This window comes from Pseudorca crassidens, chromosome 3, assembly GCF_039906515.1.
Source record: "Pseudorca crassidens isolate mPseCra1 chromosome 3, mPseCra1.hap1, whole genome shotgun sequence".
Classification (NCBI taxonomy): Eukaryota; Metazoa; Chordata; class Mammalia; order Artiodactyla; family Delphinidae; genus Pseudorca; species Pseudorca crassidens.
Window position 1 is genome coordinate 170,692,259 of NC_090298.1, and position 16,606 is coordinate 170,708,864.

The 16,606-nt window shown below is 58.7% G+C and overlaps 1 protein-coding gene and 1 long non-coding RNA gene across 4 annotated transcripts; one reads left to right on the top strand and one right to left on the bottom strand.

Annotated features, from left to right (window-relative positions):
* Window positions 1-2,975: 2,975 nt before the first annotated feature.
* On the bottom strand, window positions 2,976-12,999 carry ATP8B3 (ATPase phospholipid transporting 8B3). Its single transcript, XM_067730271.1, is given in 13 exon segments — window positions 2,976-3,303; window positions 3,305-3,952; window positions 7,028-7,270; window positions 7,365-7,496; window positions 7,758-7,878; window positions 8,103-8,178; window positions 9,284-9,418; window positions 9,496-9,773; window positions 11,416-11,791; window positions 11,794-11,806; window positions 12,178-12,269; window positions 12,748-12,806; window positions 12,956-12,999. Coding segments are annotated over 13 exon segments (2,451 nt in total). The 3' UTR covers window positions 2,976-3,069.
* Window positions 13,000-14,553: 1,554 nt separating this feature from the next.
* Window positions 14,554-16,237, top strand: LOC137220947 (uncharacterized). 3 transcript variants are annotated; one of them, XR_010941848.1, is made up of 3 exons: window positions 14,554-14,814; window positions 15,044-15,339; window positions 15,771-16,237. It is a non-coding gene; the product is annotated as an uncharacterized lncRNA (long non-coding RNA). The 3 variants fall into 3 exon arrangements; XR_010941846.1 differs by having other exon boundaries at window positions 14,554-14,730; XR_010941847.1 differs by having other exon boundaries at window positions 14,554-14,730; window positions 15,862-16,237.
* Window positions 16,238-16,606: the final 369 nt, after the last annotated feature.

A 16,606-nucleotide genomic window follows, 5' to 3' on the forward strand; every position in this document is an offset into this window, starting at 1 on the left:
GATGCTTCTAGAACCTTTGGGTGTTGGGGCAGAATCCTAAGGGTCCCCGTTCCCGCTCAGCAACAACCCCTCCCCCCAGACACACGTACATACTCCTGTGCACACACTGGTCCCACCACACTGGGAGCTGGGGTCTGGGTGGACACGGCCCCTCCCTCAGCCTGCCACGAACACGTGAGCCCCACTTGAGAGAGCACCTGCTTTTGGGGGACGGGGATTCTCTGCTGGTTAAGTCACTTGCTGGTCCTGCATTCAAGACCCAAGCGTCAGAGGCCAGGGCCTCCTGGGTTTGTCCCGTGTTGGACACTTAGGAATGGACATGGGACCTTTCTGGTGACGGGACCCCTCAAGCCCCAGTGACACGGGTCACAGAAGCGTCCCTGACTCCTGTGTCCCTTTCAAACACCCTCCTATTACATATGCACACACGCACGCATACACGTGCACACACACCATCTCCCTTCTGACGCCCCGCCCAGCCCCGCTTGCCCCAACACCCAGCTGGTTGTCACATACCAAAGACCATTCTCCACACAGGGAATGACACCTCCAGCACAGCTCCTTCGAGCCTTTGACAATTTTCTCTGAAATACCTCAAGATATTTAATGTATAGTTTATGTGATTAAAAAAAAAATCCTTAGCTAGTTTTTGGAATACGTGACTTGAAGCTTTATACCGTTAAATTATAATTTTGCAGACGATGGTATGTCATTTCTTTTGGTGAGCTCCGTGGGAGACGCGTTGAATGTCAGGGCAGGGGAAGCTGGGTGGTCAGAGACAAAGGGCCGGGGGAGCATGAGCGAGAGAGAGAGTCTGGGAGCGCACGAGGAAGGACCTGCGGCGTTTACAGATTTCTTATTTCAATGAGTCCTTTAGGAAAGAGAGGAGAGAGAGAGCGTTGGATACCTTTCTGTTCTCTGGCGTGTTCTGTTTCTTGTTTTTTGAAGTCATGTCTTATAAGAGTATTTATTATTCTATGTGTTCTGTGTTCAAATGTAATTTAAGAAAAAAAAAAGGAAGAAAAATGAAAAAAAAGACGCAATGGAATTTGATTTGATGCATGACTAATGTACTTTTTCTTGAAGATAATGTACTAGGTGGAAGGGTGGGGGTGGGGCGGGGCCGCGGGGCCGGAGCCCCGGGATTCCGTGTCGCATCTTGTGTTTCATGCCCCAGTCGGTGCTGTTCGGTGCTCCTCGGCGCTGCTCTGTGTTACTTTCCCCCTTTTCCAAGGATCTGTGTCTAGCCGGCGGTGGGTGGACGGGCCTCAGGTGCAGAAGGAAGGCGGCCGGTGGCGGGGCCTCCAGCTCCTGGCACCAGAGTCCCTCCGGCTCCTGGTCCTGGGGCACCAGTGGGCGTCACTGCCACCTCGGGCCCCCCGCACGGTCGGTCGGTCTCACGTTAGCATGAATTCCCAAGTGTCTTGTTCAGAGGAGACAGACAATCAACCAATTCGAGTCTTGTCGCCTAGGTTGGTGGGGGGCGGGGTGTACCCCTACTTCCTCAGATCTGAAGGGCCCTCCTGAGACAACCCCCCCAAGGCAGGCACCTGCCCGGGCTCCACCCACACGCCCCAGCTCCCTCAGGCCTGGCCTTCACCTTTCTGTCTGGCCTGGGAGGTAGGGGGTGCACACCTGTGGAGCCCTCCCTCCCAGCCCCCACTGGTACCCAGACAGCAAAGGGGCCCCCAAAAAATCATGAAAGGGGGCTCTGGGACAGTCTCCCTGACTGTGACTCTTCTGCCACGGGGCCCACACTCCCACCAGGCGAGAGCCCACTTTCCAGGACAGGCCCCAGGTAAGGTGGGTTTGGGTGGCCAAAGGGGGTCTCTCACACCCTGAAGGACAGAAGGCCCAAGTTTGGAGGGCTGGGCCTGGGGGCGCAGGTTAAACCCACCTGCAATGAGGGTGGGAGGTGGGGGTGGGGCGTGTTCCAGGGTCCCTGCACCGGCTGGAACTGGGGACACTCACATTCTTGGCCCAAAGCAGTTTCAGCCACACCAGCCCATCAGTTCCCTGGTCTCCTCCTGTATCCCTGGCAGGCCCCCCAAGGGCTGGTCTTTGGCAGGATTGTCTCCACCAGGGGTGAGGGCGGCCAGGAGGCCACGTGGCCCTGAGTGTGTAATCACAACTGGACACTAGGGCTGCTTTCAGGGGACACACGATTTGGGTCATCCAAAGTCCTCCCCCGAACCCCCAGGGCTAGAGGGAACAGAGGCCCCCTCCACCCTACCCTCAGGCGACAGGCTTAAAAGTTTAAAAAAATATATCATCATAGTTGTGAACCATTGCTGTGCTGGATTTGTTGTTTTGTTTCCCTCCAATAAATTATTTTCTAGTCACTCACCTGGGCTTGTGCCTTTGCTGAATGGTGGGGGGGGAGGGGCTGGTGCAGGAGTGGGAGGCATGGGGCTCACCCTCCATGAAGGAGGAAGGGGACAAGGGAAAGTGGAAGCGGGCCTCTCCCAGCCCACCCCTCTCTGCTCTGAACTCAGCCCTCCCTGAGCCCCTGCCCCCACAGGGCTCCACACTCCACAGGGCCTTTGGGCCACCTGAGCCTCGGATCTTGCTGGGCTCTGCTTCTGAGGTGTCACTGACCACTGCCTTCTGGAGCAAAGTGTAAGGTGGTTTGTCTGAGAAGAAACCAGGGCAGCCCAGTGGAGGAAAAGGCTGGGTGGTGTCAGGACTGGACCTTATAAACTGCCCTGAGATAGGCCAGCAGGCTGCAGGCAGGAAGCCAGGGCTGGTAAGCAGAGTCTGCTCAGCACCTTTCTCCCTTCTGAGAGCAATAAAGCTTTTATCCACATTACCCCAGGGTAAAGAAACCCAAAGAAACCCAGCTTTCCCTGCAAATTCCCCATCAGGCCACTAGAGGTCAGTGTTTTGATTTTTAAAACCAGAAAAGAACTATTTCATGGGACATCACAGAAAGAAGTATAGGAAGAGAGAGCCTCAAGGAGACCTGGGGTCAGTCAGACCGTGGTTTATTAGAGAAAGAGGAGCAGGTGGAGCCCCTGTCTTTGGGGGAAGGCCTCACGATGCTGGGTGACACTTACTAAGCCTGGGCAGTCACTGCTGTTCCTCAGGTGAGGGCGGCAGCCCTGCCAGATCAGGTGGAGTTTGACCCTCGCTGGGCCCTGGCAGCCACTCCGTGGGCGACGGCTGCTTCTCCACAGGGGAGGGCTCCACCGCCATCGGCTGCTCGCTGGTGGATGATCCTCTCGCAGTTGGTGGTGGAGTTTCCATCAGAGCAGTGAGGTTCGAGTTGGAACCTGGCACCGTCCCCTCCTTGGGAGGGCCCGGACTCCTTTTGCCAGGTGTATGGCCAGTTCTTCCAGGACAGTTTCCGGATCTTCCAGAGGAATGTCTTCTCCTGCAAGTGTGCTGACTGGCTCTTCAAAGACAGCTGGCTTGAAGGCAGCATCTGGCTCTCAGAAGAAGTCATCTGGCTCTCCTCCGCTGATAGTGGTGACTCCTTGGTTGGTGGCAGACTCTGGGGAGTATATGGCCACGGTTCCTATGACAGTGACCTCTCCTGCCTCTTCGGCAACTTCTCCTGGAGAGACCCGGACAGCCGGTTTTTGGGGAGAGAGTGCTGGCTCTCCTGATAAGGAGAGGACTGCCCATCCACAGGCAAGGATGAGCTCACCTCAGAGGCAGGCTGAACATCCTCGGAGGACACCTTCCCCTGGTGCTGGCGCCTGTTCCTCCCCAGGAACGACATCCTCCTGGGGTACCAGGAGGACTCCTCCATGCTTGAGGGCAGCTCATCAGGTGGCCTCGTGTGACCAACCAGCGTGTCGCTGTTGACCCCTGGTGACCTCCACAGAATTGTGCCCTGTGTGATGAGGTCCGCATAGCCCTCCCGGTGGGAGAAGGCATAGCTGGAGTGCCGGGTCCGTGCCTCCCGGAGGACATGGGGTATGGGCTCCACGGTGATGATCTCCTCCTCCTTCTACAGAGCAAAGGGGAAAGCAGGAGTCATCAGGCTGCTAAGCCATGTTGACTGCTTTCGGGTCACCTGCCCCTCCAGTGGGGGCCAATCAGAGCCCTTTGCCACCATGGATTGGCCAGGCTCTTTCCTACCCAAGTTGACCCATGGAGTCCTCCATGGGACCTGACTTTTTTCTCTTTTTCTTTGGCCACACCGCGCAGCATGTGGGATCCTACTTCCCCAACTAGGGATCGAACCTGTGCCCCTTGCCATGGAAGTGCAGAGTTCTAACCACTGGACCCCCAGGGAAGTCCCATGGGACGTGACTTTGGACCAGCCAATCAGATTCCTTCCCTAGGACCTGACTTTGGATCAGCCAATCAGAGTCTGGGGCAGCCCAATGTCCAGCCTGTGTGGGTGAAGGTGGCAGGTTTGTGGCCATGTCCTAGTCCACCATTCCAGTCAATTCTGGGGCCCAGCCCAGCTGCGACCCATCCTTCTAGATTCTGATTTTATGAGCCAGTGAGTCCTCTCCCCCACCTTTTTTCACGGTGGTAAAATACACATAACATAAAATGTACCATTTCAACCATTTTTAAGTGCACAGCTCAGTGGCATTAAGTACATTCACACTGTCGTGCAACCATCCCCGCCATCATCTCCAGAACTTTCTCGTCTTCCCAAACTGAAACTCTGTCCCCATGAAACACTGACTCCCCACCCCTCCCCCAGTTCCTGGCCGCCACCATCTACTTCCTGTCTCTATGGATGTGACTCCCCCAGGGATACCCTGTGAGTGGGATCAGACAGTATTTGTCCTTTTTTTTTTTTTTTTTTTTTCGGTACGCGGGCCTCTCACTGTTGTGGCCTCTCCCGTTGCAGAGCACAGGCTCGGGACACACAGGCTCAGCGGCCATGGCTCACGGGCCCAGCCGCTCCGCGGCATGTGGGATCTTCCCTGACCAGGGCACAAACCTGTGTCCCCTGCATCGGCAGGCGGACTCTCAACCACTGCGCCACCAGGGAAGCCCTGGTCTAATTCTTTTAAAGCAGCACCTTTGAGCCTGTTCTAAGTGGATGACTTCAATAAAAAGCTACAGGAGGGAAAACGGCTAGAGAGTGTGTTTTTAGATCATTTTCGATTTAGGAAATCACTGATGGGTAGAAGAGTTGGAAGAGACCTCAGAGACATATAGCCCAGCTCCCTTCCCGAATGCACGAATCCAGACTAGTTAAAAGAATATCAGTTTCAGTTCCAAAAACCACTTTATGTGCATTGTGGGATTGAGCAAATAAGTAACGATCGAACTTTTTTACCAGAATCAAGTTTCTCACCATCAGAGATAAGAGTCACAAAGCAGTAAACGGAAAAGGCTAAGCTGAGCCTTGTTCTGTGGGTCAGGAAGCAGAGGTATCAGTGTGAACTCACATACACAAAAATAGATAGATGGATAGGTGTCGATAGAGATATAGATTTGCATCTAAACATGGGTTAATATGTGTGCATTTCCTAGCTCTGTCTACTGAGAGGATAATGGCATCCCAGTAGCAAAATGACCACACTAAGCACTTGGATCTTGGTGTCTAACTACCATTCTCTGGTGAAGAGAACCAGGGCTCCATATGGGAATGGCTCATTCCAGGGTTGGGGCACGGAAAAGACAAAATGGGCCTGGAACCTCTTGTAGCACCAGGAAGTGAGGATGTACTCAGAGGAGAGCAGGCACGTGGCAAAGGGGCAAATCGGGGACAACTTGAGCAACAAAGCATAGAATAAAATAAACACCCATGAGTCCACACTGATAGAAATAAATAATTGAATAAATAAATAGGGGAGAAGGAACAGTTCTTCCCATGGAAGAATTCCAATTAACAAATACAGAAAGACTGGACACTGTCCCCTCTAAGATCAGGAACAAGACAAAGGTGCCTGCTTTCACCATGGCAATTCAACATTGCACTGGAAGTCCTAGCCAGAGCAATTAGGCAGGAAAAAGAAATTCAAAGTATCCAAATTGGAAAGGGAGAGGTAAAACTATCTCTATTTGCAGAGGACAGGATCTATATGCAGAAAATCCCAAAGGATTCACAGGAAAGCTACTAGAGCCAATAAACAAATTCAACAAAGCTGAAGGGCACACAGATCAACACACACACAAAACTGTTTCTATATACCAGCAATAAGCAATCTCAAAAGTGAATTAAAGACACAATTCCATTTAGAGCAGCATCTAAAAGAAGAAAATATCTAGAAATAAAAAGTAAAACAAAAATATATATTTATGGGCTTCCCTGGTGGCGCAGTGGTTGAGAGTCCGCCTGCCGATGCAGGGGACACGGGGTCGTGCCCCGGTCCGGGAGGATCCCACATGCCGCGGAGCGGCTGGGCCCGTGAGCCATGGCCGCTGAGCCTGCGCGTCCGGCGCCTGTGCTCCGCGACGGGAGAGGCCACAGCAGGGAGAGGCCCGCGTACCGCAAAAAGAAAAAAAAAAAAAGTAATAATAATAAATATATATATATACATATATATATTTATGAGGGCTGCTGCTGTAAAGCTCTCTCTCAAATACCTTGGCATTAGTGACGGGGAGCTCATTCCCTCTCACTGTAGTCTATCTTCAGACAATTTCCTTACACACAGTGGACATCACTGCCCTACAACTCCTCTAACGCTCTGGAGAGCACAGCCAGTATTCACCATGATACTGTCAAGAGTCTTGAAGTTAGGGAACCAGCCCCCATAGTCTTATCTTCTCTCAAGTTCAAGCTCTCATTGTCTCCCCTTGAAGGATGTATATTTGGAGCACCTGTCCTGCCCTTGCTCCAAAGCTCAAATTTGCCAAATATCCCTGAAAAGGCTTGGCACTGAGCTGGGCGTGGAACCATCCCTTCCCTTCATCTGGAATCTCTACCTCTATGAATGCGGCCAAATAAAAGTCTGTGCTGCTCTGTGACTTCAGGCAACTCTGCCCCGTGATGACCCGAGTGTGAGCCTGCCTGCTGCCTTCCTGGAGGCTATGGGAAGGACACGGCAATCCCAGAGCCCACCCCCCCGGCCCCCCCGCCCCAAGAGGGGAGTTCCCTCCAGCGCACCTGGGCAGTGAAGCCGCTGTAGAAAGCGAACCAGATCTGGACCATCATGCTGGCCAGCGTCTTGTAGACAAAGTAGCGCAGGAACTCGCAGACGCGCGTGTAGGACCAACGGCCATGCACCAGCAGCCGCCGCCGCAGGAAGCAGAACTGGGCCAGCACATAGTCGCTGTTCTGCACCGCCTGCATGCCCTCCTGACCCGCCAGCCCCATGCCGATGTCCGCAGCTGCAGGGGCACACGCAGCCTGTCGGCCCCGGGCCCCTCAGCTACCACCCCCGCCTGCTGCCAGCCGCCGGCCTCCCCGCGCGCTGCTGCCCACCACCCACGAACCGTCACACCAGGGACAGGCGTCTGGCCTGCAATAAGTCCGCCCTCTCCTCTCTGGGCTCCTGCCAGGGCTCCTCCTCTTCCAAGCTCACGTTCTGGACCAGGGCCCGGGGCTCCGTGCGCAGGGACAGCAGCAGCTGGTCCTGGCCCGCGGGGGACAGGGGGCGCGTCACTCAGCTGCACCGCTGCCCTCCAGGAACGCCCCGACTGGGCCCTCCTCCGGGCTGGACCTGACTGCGTCCTTCCCTTGCTCTCGCCCTGCTGAGAACCATCTCTCGGTGTGACGCTTCAGGCCCTTCGCCTTGGCTGGTCCAACACCACATCTGGGGGCCTTTTGGTGGAGGCCGTCCCCAGCCCCCTCCCAGGTACCAGGGCCCCGCTGCCCACCCTGAGCTGACACTGACCAGGAACTCCCCGTTAATGACCAAGGCCATTTTGACGTGCAGGGGGAGCTGTTTGTTCAGGTGGCCCTTCTTGCCACCCTGCAGGCTATTGCTGCTCTCCCAGTAGACCTCCAGGATCTGCCTGCAGGGGTCCAGCAGGGGCTCAGCCACACCAGCCGCACGGGCTTCCTTGCACCCACTCCCCAGCTGTGCCTTGGTTTCCCCCTCTGGAAGCCCCACCAGGCAGAGGCTGAGGGCATTCTGCAGACCCCAGAGCCATGCCTGGGCCATGGGTGGTGCCCTGCCCCAACCCTTACCCCCCCAACACAGGCTCATGCACCCAACCATCCAACCCCCACGTCTTACACAATCTCCTTCTCCTCCAGAATGATCATGTTTTCCAAGAGCAGCTGGCAGGCAAAGCCGATGTTCACCGCTGTCTCTGCAAACCAGCCCAGATCAGCCCCTCCACAGCCCCCTGCCTGGCGGCCATGCCCACTCTGCCCATCACAGCAGCATGCCCCTCCCCCTGGCCACAGCAATTGGTTTGGAGGAGGGCATGTGACCAGGCCAGCCAATGAGAGTCAGCCCTGAGACTTTGGTTGCAGCTCTGTGCAGAGGGGGCTCCATTCCACTCGCCTGGCTAGAGCTGGGCTGCCAGTGAGAGGTGGGTCTGGGGCCAGGGCCAAGGGATCGTTAGACATATCGTGCTTAGGGCCCCAAGGCACTTCCAGGAACCCACAAAAATGAATTAATTTGTTCAAAAAAAATAAAGAAGAGGGAAAAAAATGAATATAAAAATGCAGCCTGGATATTTGTCTTTACTCCAGCACAGCTGTTAAACGTCATCCTAAATATTTTGTGTGTACGTGCCTCCTGTCCGCAGAAGTTCTAATGCAGCCCTGCAGGCACCCATGCCCAGTGGGGCCCCGGAGAAGCCTCACTGGAGTGGAGTCATGGCTCCACGGCCACAGGACCTGAGGTTCCATTCCAGCTTGGCTCCTGGGTGGCTGAGCAACTGCGGCAGGTGCCCATGCTCTCTGAGCCCCGCTGGGTCATCTATGAGGCAGGGGTAATGAGGGCCCCACTGCATGGCGCTGCCAGGGGGCCAAACCCCAAGGAGACGCTGAGCATGGCACCGGCCCGCCCGAGGGAGGCGCCCAGGGGACCCCAGTCCATTGTTCCCGGTCCTCCCTTCCCAGGGACAAGGTGGAGGGCAATGCTGAACTCAGACAAGAGGGATAGGCCAGGACTTCCCTGGCGGTCCAGTGGTTAAGACTTTGCCTTCCAATGCAGGGAGTGCAGGTTCGATCCCTGGTCTGGGAGCTAAGATCCCACATGCCTTGTGGCCAAAAAACCAACATATAAAACAGAAGCAATACTGTAACAAGTTCAATAAAGACTTTAAGAATGGTCCACAACAAAAATAAATCTTTGGAAAAAAAAGAAAAAAAAGAGAGATGGGCCGACGGTGGTGCCCAGGCAGGGGTGAGCTCTCCCCGCGCCTCCCTTCTCCCCACGTTGGGGGTGGCCGCCCTGGGACCCACCTTGCTTGTCCCCTGTGGGAACCCACACTTCGATGTTCCCCTGCTTGAGACACTTGATGGTGTCGAGGACACCGTCCTGGAGCCTGTCCTCGAGGGCTGTGGCTCCCAGCAGCCGGGGGTGGGCGTGGGGACAGCCTGAGCAGGGAGCCAGCTCCCTGGTGGGGCTGAGGGGCTGGAGCTGGGGTGCGGGCGCCCCTCCCCCTGAGCTCCACCCACCTGGAGGTTCTGCTCCATCTCCTCGTACAGCGGGTGCAGGGCGTGGGCACGGTTCTGCAGCAGGATGCTGGCTTCCTGGTGCCGCTGGCACCACTCTTCGTACATGTCTTCGTCCACCTCCTTGCAGGCCATGCACAGTGTCCGCAGGGTCTGCTCGGCCAAGGACTGGGCCCCGGGCGGGCAGGCGGCGCTGGCACCCCCGCCAACCCCTGCCCCCTCACCCGGGCACCCCTCCCTCTGCCTGGGGTCACCCAACCTACCCACCACCCACAGTCTGTCTTCCCGGGCAGGGGGAGCTAGGACCACGTGCCGCCCTGCTCCACACCCGCTCTGTCTCAGCCCGCCCCCTGCCCCCCCCACCCCCCGCCCGCCGATGCCCAGCTGTTTTGCCCCCAGACCTCACAGGCAAATTCTAACTATTCCGCAAGACACTCGGTGCAGCCCTGCCAGAGCCCTCCGCCGTCAGGGCTCCCCCAGCCCCAGACCCCTCCCTCTGCCTCATTTTTCAAGGAGCTGAGGCCTCTGGGGTGGGTGGAACTGTAAGGATCCTGGGGACTCTGTCTCCAGACCCCAGGAAAGACCCAGAGCTCGCTCGCCCCAGGGGGGCCCATCGTGGCTCCTTCCTTCCCTCCTACGCCCCAACCCTCCCCCAGGCTTTTCGCCTGTTGCCTGGGGTCTTGCTTCTGTTCCTGACTGAAGGTGGGCTTGAGCGGCTGAGCTTGGACAGGTCAGGAGCTCCAGACAGGCCTGTGCTCCTCTCGTGCCTCAGTTTCCCCATCCACTCCATAGGCGGTTAAGCCAAGCCGTCTTGCCGAGCTCCTGGGCTCTGGGTCATGGTTCTGACTGCACTTCCTCGGTTGTGGGTCACAGACCAGCTGCCTGCTCCCCACCCCCCACCCACTTCCCGGCAGAGGTAGAACAGGGCAGTCTGGGAGGCCCCCGTGTGGAGGGACACAGGACATTTCTTTCCCCAAGCAGCCCCACTGGCCCCTGTGCGGGGTGAGGCTGGGGACCTGCAGGGTCAGGGCTGGGCCAGCACGGCAGGACAGCCCCATGTCAGGGTCGGGGCGGGAACAGCTCCCTGGAGGTGGGGACCTATGGCTGAACCTTGAGGACCAAAGGATGGTGACTGAGCGCTAGAGTGGAGGAAGGCATTCCTAGCAGAGGGAATAGCGTGTGCAAAGATCCTGAGGCAACACCTGAGCATGGAGGAAACTGCAAGCCAGAAATTGGGGTTCTGGGGAACCCCGCGAGGTCAAGGAGGGACCAGGATAGACAGGATAGCAGAACACAGAAAGACAGTCTGGAAAGTTGGGCCAAGGCGTTTGGGCTTCACCCACGGAGACAAAAGTTTTGGGGCAGAGCACGTCCTGGAAACTAGGCCTGGCTGGGATAGGGGGGTAGCAACCAGAACAAAAGCCTAACCACAGGGTGTCCTTGCGTGACTGAGAAAAAGGTATTCCCTTTGGGCAGGTGCAGCTTGGAGTTTGGCTCCCTCTCCAGCGTGTGTGTGTGTGTGTGTGTGTGTGTGTGTGTGTGCGCGCGTGCTGGGCAGAATAGTGCACAACCTGATCAACTGTACATGGCCGCCCTGGGTACCTGAGGCCATTTCTCTGCACACTCTCCTCTCCTGCCCTTCTCCTCCTGTCCCTGTGCCCTTGAACCTGCCCCTCCACCCTCCCTTCCCACAGGGACTCATGGCCAAGGCCTCTTCCGTGGTCCACTCCATCAGGCCTTTCTTCTGCAGGCACTGGAAACTGCCCATCCCTCACCCATCTCCATCCATGACCAGCCTGATGCCAGGAAGTGACCCGGCGGGTCCCAAGAACCTAATCCTTCCTCCTGGCCCTCTGGGATCAGCTCAGCCTGCTGGGGCCAAAGGGGTCAGGAGGCCACCTTAGACCTGGAGGGGCCACCCATGCACCCTCAGCATCCAACATATATTGAGCGCCTCCTGTGTGCCAGGCCCTGGGCTGGGCAGTGGGGACCCAGCCATGAGGGTGCTCCCAGTGTGAGGGGGGCTGGACACTGACTCACCAGCCACACAGACAAACACGGGGTAGGACCACCCTGGGTCTACAGAGCCATGAGGGAAGGTGGGAAGGGAGGGCTTCCTGGAGGAGGTGGCTCGAGCAGGTAGAAGGAGTGGAGTGGGCACAGGCACTGACCCCTGGGGCTGCCCCACCCGCCCCACCTGGAGGATGATGATGAGAAGGAAGTAGAGTCTGGACATGCGGTGGAACTGCTCGTACAGGTTCAAGGGCAGGAAGGAGAAGACATTGTACTTGGCCCGTGGATGACGTTCCTCTGGGTCAAGAGCCGGCAGCCGGCATGGGGGCGCCGCCCAGGAGGGCCCGGGTTCCCACCCAGCCCCATCCGCCTCCCCCTTCCCTCCGGCCATGACCAGCGCGGGTGCAGACCCAGTGAGCCGAGCTGTGACCCCAGGACTCCCCGCGTGAGACGCAGGCCGGGGGTTTCAGGTAGAGCCCAATGGACACGCTGTACCGTGAAGGTTGCCTAGTAACTTATTTAGGGCGGAGGAGACACGCGAAGCGCCAGCACTGGACCCCACGACTCGGCGAGGGCGGCGCTACAGTCCTCAGGACTAAGTGGACTGACCCAGCATGCAGAGCTTGGGTGGCAGGTCCCGGAGGCCCGCGGGGGTTGGGCCTGCCCACCTTGTACTTCTTCCTCTGCCAGCACAGGAAGACCTTCTTCTTGAACTGGTTGTTGTAGGACCAGTTGTTGGTTTGCACCTCCCAGGTGAACTCTGAGGCCCGAGAGGACAAACACGGGCTAATGACACCCCGGAGGAGGGCTAAGGGGCCCCCCGGGGATCCAGCCCGTAAACAGATGAGAGGGCCCACGCGGCCCCTGCACAACAGTAGGCACTCGGGGAGCCCAGGTGGATCTGAGCATCCGGCTCCCCTTGAGCCAATCCCTAGGCCCTGGGAGACCCACTCACGCACATTCCTTCTACAGAGGGGTAAACTGAGGCCCAGGGACGGGTGCCGAGGTGTCCGAGGCTCCACTCCCTGCCCAGATAGTTCTGGGCTCACAGGCCCACAAATCCTGAGTCCACCTTTCAGTGATAGGATTTTGAACTCTTTGTAACCCACTGAGAACCGCGTGCTTGGCCTCCCATCTCCCCACTTCAGTCATTGCACTCTAACGCCCCTTGTCAGGGTCCCCCTGGCACCCCCTCACTCTACCCCCAGCCCTGCGCCCGCGCTTGGCCAGACATGCACCCAAGTTCTTCTCCTCCTCAAGGTCTTCTCGGTATGCGAGGCTGCCCGTGCTGGTGGGGCTGTCGAGGAGAGGGGTCTGAGGTCACACTGGCAGCCGGACAGTGCCCACCACTCCACCTTCTTTGAAATGTCACCTCCCACGTCCATCTGCTGTCCCCTCCCCAGGCTCTGGAGGTCCAGTCACCAGCTGTGAGTCCTTCCCCGTTACAGCCGGTCACCTGGCCGCTGCTCCCCACCCCTATGGCCCCCCATGGCCCCCCATGGTCGTCCCTCATCACCTCTCGGGGCCGATCGCACCCACATCCTCCCGGGCCCCCCTGCTGCCCCTCCTGCCCCAATCCCCACACGGCACACCACGCCCAGCCTGGTCAGGTGCTCAGTCAATGTTTGTTGACAGACTAAATGGGGCCCCAGGGCTCTCCATCATGTCTCAAAGTGTGTTTGAGGACCAAGGGGCTGAGAGGTCTGAGTGTGGTGTTGGGGCAGGGACCGCCAGCCCTCCACAGAGCCCGGAGGCTTCCCACCAGCTAGTTCATGGTCACTCCTAGTCCTTCCGTGCCCTTGGCAGCTCCCCAAATGACTCCCACCCCCAGCACTCAGCAGCTCCCTACTCCCCACGCCCTGGCCCCGCTGTTCCCTCTGCCGGGAGCACCATTCCTGCTCGCATGGCCGGAGCTTTCTCACCCTTCGGCTCTCAGCCCCTACTTCTCCTACTGCCCAGCCTTGTTCTGCCGCCTCCTCTGGGCTTCCCCTCTGCCTGCGGGATCCCCCATCCCATTTCTGATCACCCTCTCTCCTCTGCTTCTTCCCCTGTCTGGGCTGCCTGATGAAACTGGAACCTCCTAGGGCAGGGACTGCTGGCGTCTGGGTCACTGGTGCCGGGGCCCCCAGGGGGAGGGAGGGCCTGGCTCAGGGCCAGCTCTGATGCTCCTGGGGGCCCGAGCAAGGCCAGTGCCCATTCACCAGATGAGGAAAAGTGAGGCTCATCCCGTGGGGCCACAGCCGGGATGAGCTCTGGCCCCACCGGAGCCAGAGCCGGGGGAAACCCGGCCGGGGTTAGACGAATGCTGTGGGCCAGAATCCAATCAAAGCGTATCAGGGGGCAGGGACACGCCCTCCTCCCTCGCATTCTCAGCTCACCGGAACGCCCACTACCCCCCCCCCGGGAAGCCCTGAGCATTCCCGCAGCGAAGCGGCTCAGGGTTCGACGCCCAGGCCCCTGGGAAATGCACCTGGATATCCGGGCCCACACGACACAGGCGCTCCGGCGCCCGTCCGAACCTTGGCCCACGCGAACCTCTAGGGCGCGCCCCCGCCGCCGCGGCTGCGTCCTCCCGCCCTCAGGCCGGGCGGAGTCCAGAGAGGGTGCGCGGGCGCCCGGGGACGCACAGCTGCGGGAGCGCCGCCGCTCACCTGCGCGGGCCGGGGCAGGCGGGGCCGGGCCTCCTGGGGCGGTCCGCAGGCGTCCAGGGCGACGGACGTGGTGGAGCTGTTAGCCCGGTGCCAACGGGCCTGAAACGGGCCTGAAACGGGCGGCGCGGGCGCGGGGCGGAAGGTTGGGGCCTAGGGGCGGGGCCGGGCAGAATGCAGGGGGCCGAGGGCGGGGCCAGGGTGGAAGGTGGGGCCGGGGTAGAGGGGGCGGGGCGGGACCCCAGGGGTGGGGCCAAGACAGAAGGCGGGGCGGGACAGAGGCGGGGCCGAGCTAGGCCTTGCCTAACAGGGCCAAAAGGGGCGGGGCCTAAGGCGGGACCGAGCGTGACCTCGAGGAGCTGGGGCGGGATGGAGTCTTAATCTGGGCCTGGGAATTAAGGAGCCAGTCGCTGGCGGGGGTGGGCTGGACCCGGCTGAAGCTGGGCGGGGCCGGGTGTGTGTGCGGGGGAGAGGCTAGGGGCGGAGAAAGGACGGAGAGGTAATCGCAGGTATGCGGAGCGTGAGTCTGAGCTGTGTGCGCGTTCCAGTTCAGCGAGCATGTCGTACGCGCAGGTACAGTGTTGGACTTCAGGCTGGGGGAGGCTGTTAGAACCAGAGATCATCCCGCCAGGAAGAAGCCCACAGGGTTCTAGCCCGGTGTGTGTCTACCCAGCACGCGGCCGGGACTCCGGGGGCCTTCCTGGAGGTGGTGACAGGGGTGGGAGACAGCGATGAGGCTGGGGCAGCGTCCAGGCCGGAGATGGGGGACTTGAGCCAGGGCGGGGAGGGTGTGTGGGAGGCGCTACTGAAGGTAGGGTCCTCCTAGGAGGGTCAAACTTGGGGGTTCAGGGGAGGTGATTAAGCTCTGTTTTTCATATTCTTTTAGGAACCCTCTGAAGCGCAGAAAGTAGGAAGGTACTGGACACCTCCACCACCCTTTCTCCCCAGCCTCGGGGTTGCTCTCTCCCTCTGGCCCAGCCGCCACCCAACAGACCGAGGGTGCCTGTCTGACTGTGCCCTGCCTGGGGCACGGGCATCCCCTCTGAGCTGATGTTGGGTGAAGGAATGACTGATGGGGATGGTGACAGCACCCAGGAGCTGACCGTCCCCATCAGAGCAGCAGCCTCCCACTCCCATTTCTTGGGAAGACCTGCACACCCAGCGGCCTCTGGGGGATGCCAGGTAAACCTCTCCTTTCCTTCATTCACTGGAGAAACGTTCATCCAGCCCTACCCAGCGGTTACAGAGAAAGACACTGCGGGGAGTGTCTTGGACAAACTGCTCTAACAGCCTTTAGGAGACACCTCACCCGGTGGGCGCCTGTGAGGAGGGGGTCGGGATCGGTTCTCCCCCCTGGGACGGTGACAGAGGGAGAGGAGTTTCCCAAGCAGCGAGTTTGCAAAGGCTCTTTGGCCTCCAAGAGGCAGCAGTTTTGGCAAGCTGAAAGCTTGCACCCCACCCCCAACACCCCCCACACCTGGGAGCTCCTCCCCCAACTGCCCAAGGCCTCCCTGGGGCACTCATGCTCTGGGGAGGGGGACAGACCACACAGAAACGGGGCTTCTGGGATGCTGCCTGCATCCTTTCTTTAGAAGAACACTCCTTGTTCACAGACGGTGGGGGAAAGTCAACTGGTCACAAGAACAGCCCCGGAGGGACACGATGGTGGCAGAGGCCTGACTTCACCAAGAACCCTCCCCTCAGGGCCCCTGTGGACAGAGAATGTTGCTCACCATCAAGCCTTCTGCCACTGCAGCGCCACCCCCCTTCCCCACAGTGGTGCGCCGTGAGGGGATTCAGGATGGAGAAGAACCAGATACTGGCCCTGGATAGCTGAAGTGCATATCCAAGGAATGATTTCAGTGAGCCCAGACAGCATCTAGCATCTTCCCATACACAGAAAAGCACTGCAATCATTAACTAGAGATGTCAGCTTTTTGTGATTAGCAGGAACCTTTTGATGTTTGACTCTATGGGGTTTTTTTCAGCAAAAACTCCGAGGAACAGTTCCTCAGAGCTATATGAGAGGCAATGTCTTGGGCTACAGTCCTCAGTAAGCTCCTGGAATAAAACATAACTCACAGCTTTCAGGTCTTGTATTTTTCAGTCGACGCCCCCTGGGAACTCTGCAGCCCTGGCTGCTGTGTCCTCAGATGGGAGCCTGCCCTCTTGGCCTTTAGCAAAAGCCAGAGGAACTTCTGCGGAAGTGGAGTGGCAAGGGGGCCTCCTCCAGGCAGCCCTCCTTCCAGCACCTTCGTGCTCCTGCACAGGGACCTGGGGCCCCCCAGCATCTCCCCGACCCATGAGGCTCTTTGGGCTTCACTTTTTGCTTTACCCCAGTGGCTGCCCTTCCCTTCCCAAGTTAGCTGCTCAGACAGGGAACATGCAGCGGTGGCCGGGGTCTCCCCACTCCCAGCCCCGTACACAGGCCCCACCTCATGAGTGGGCA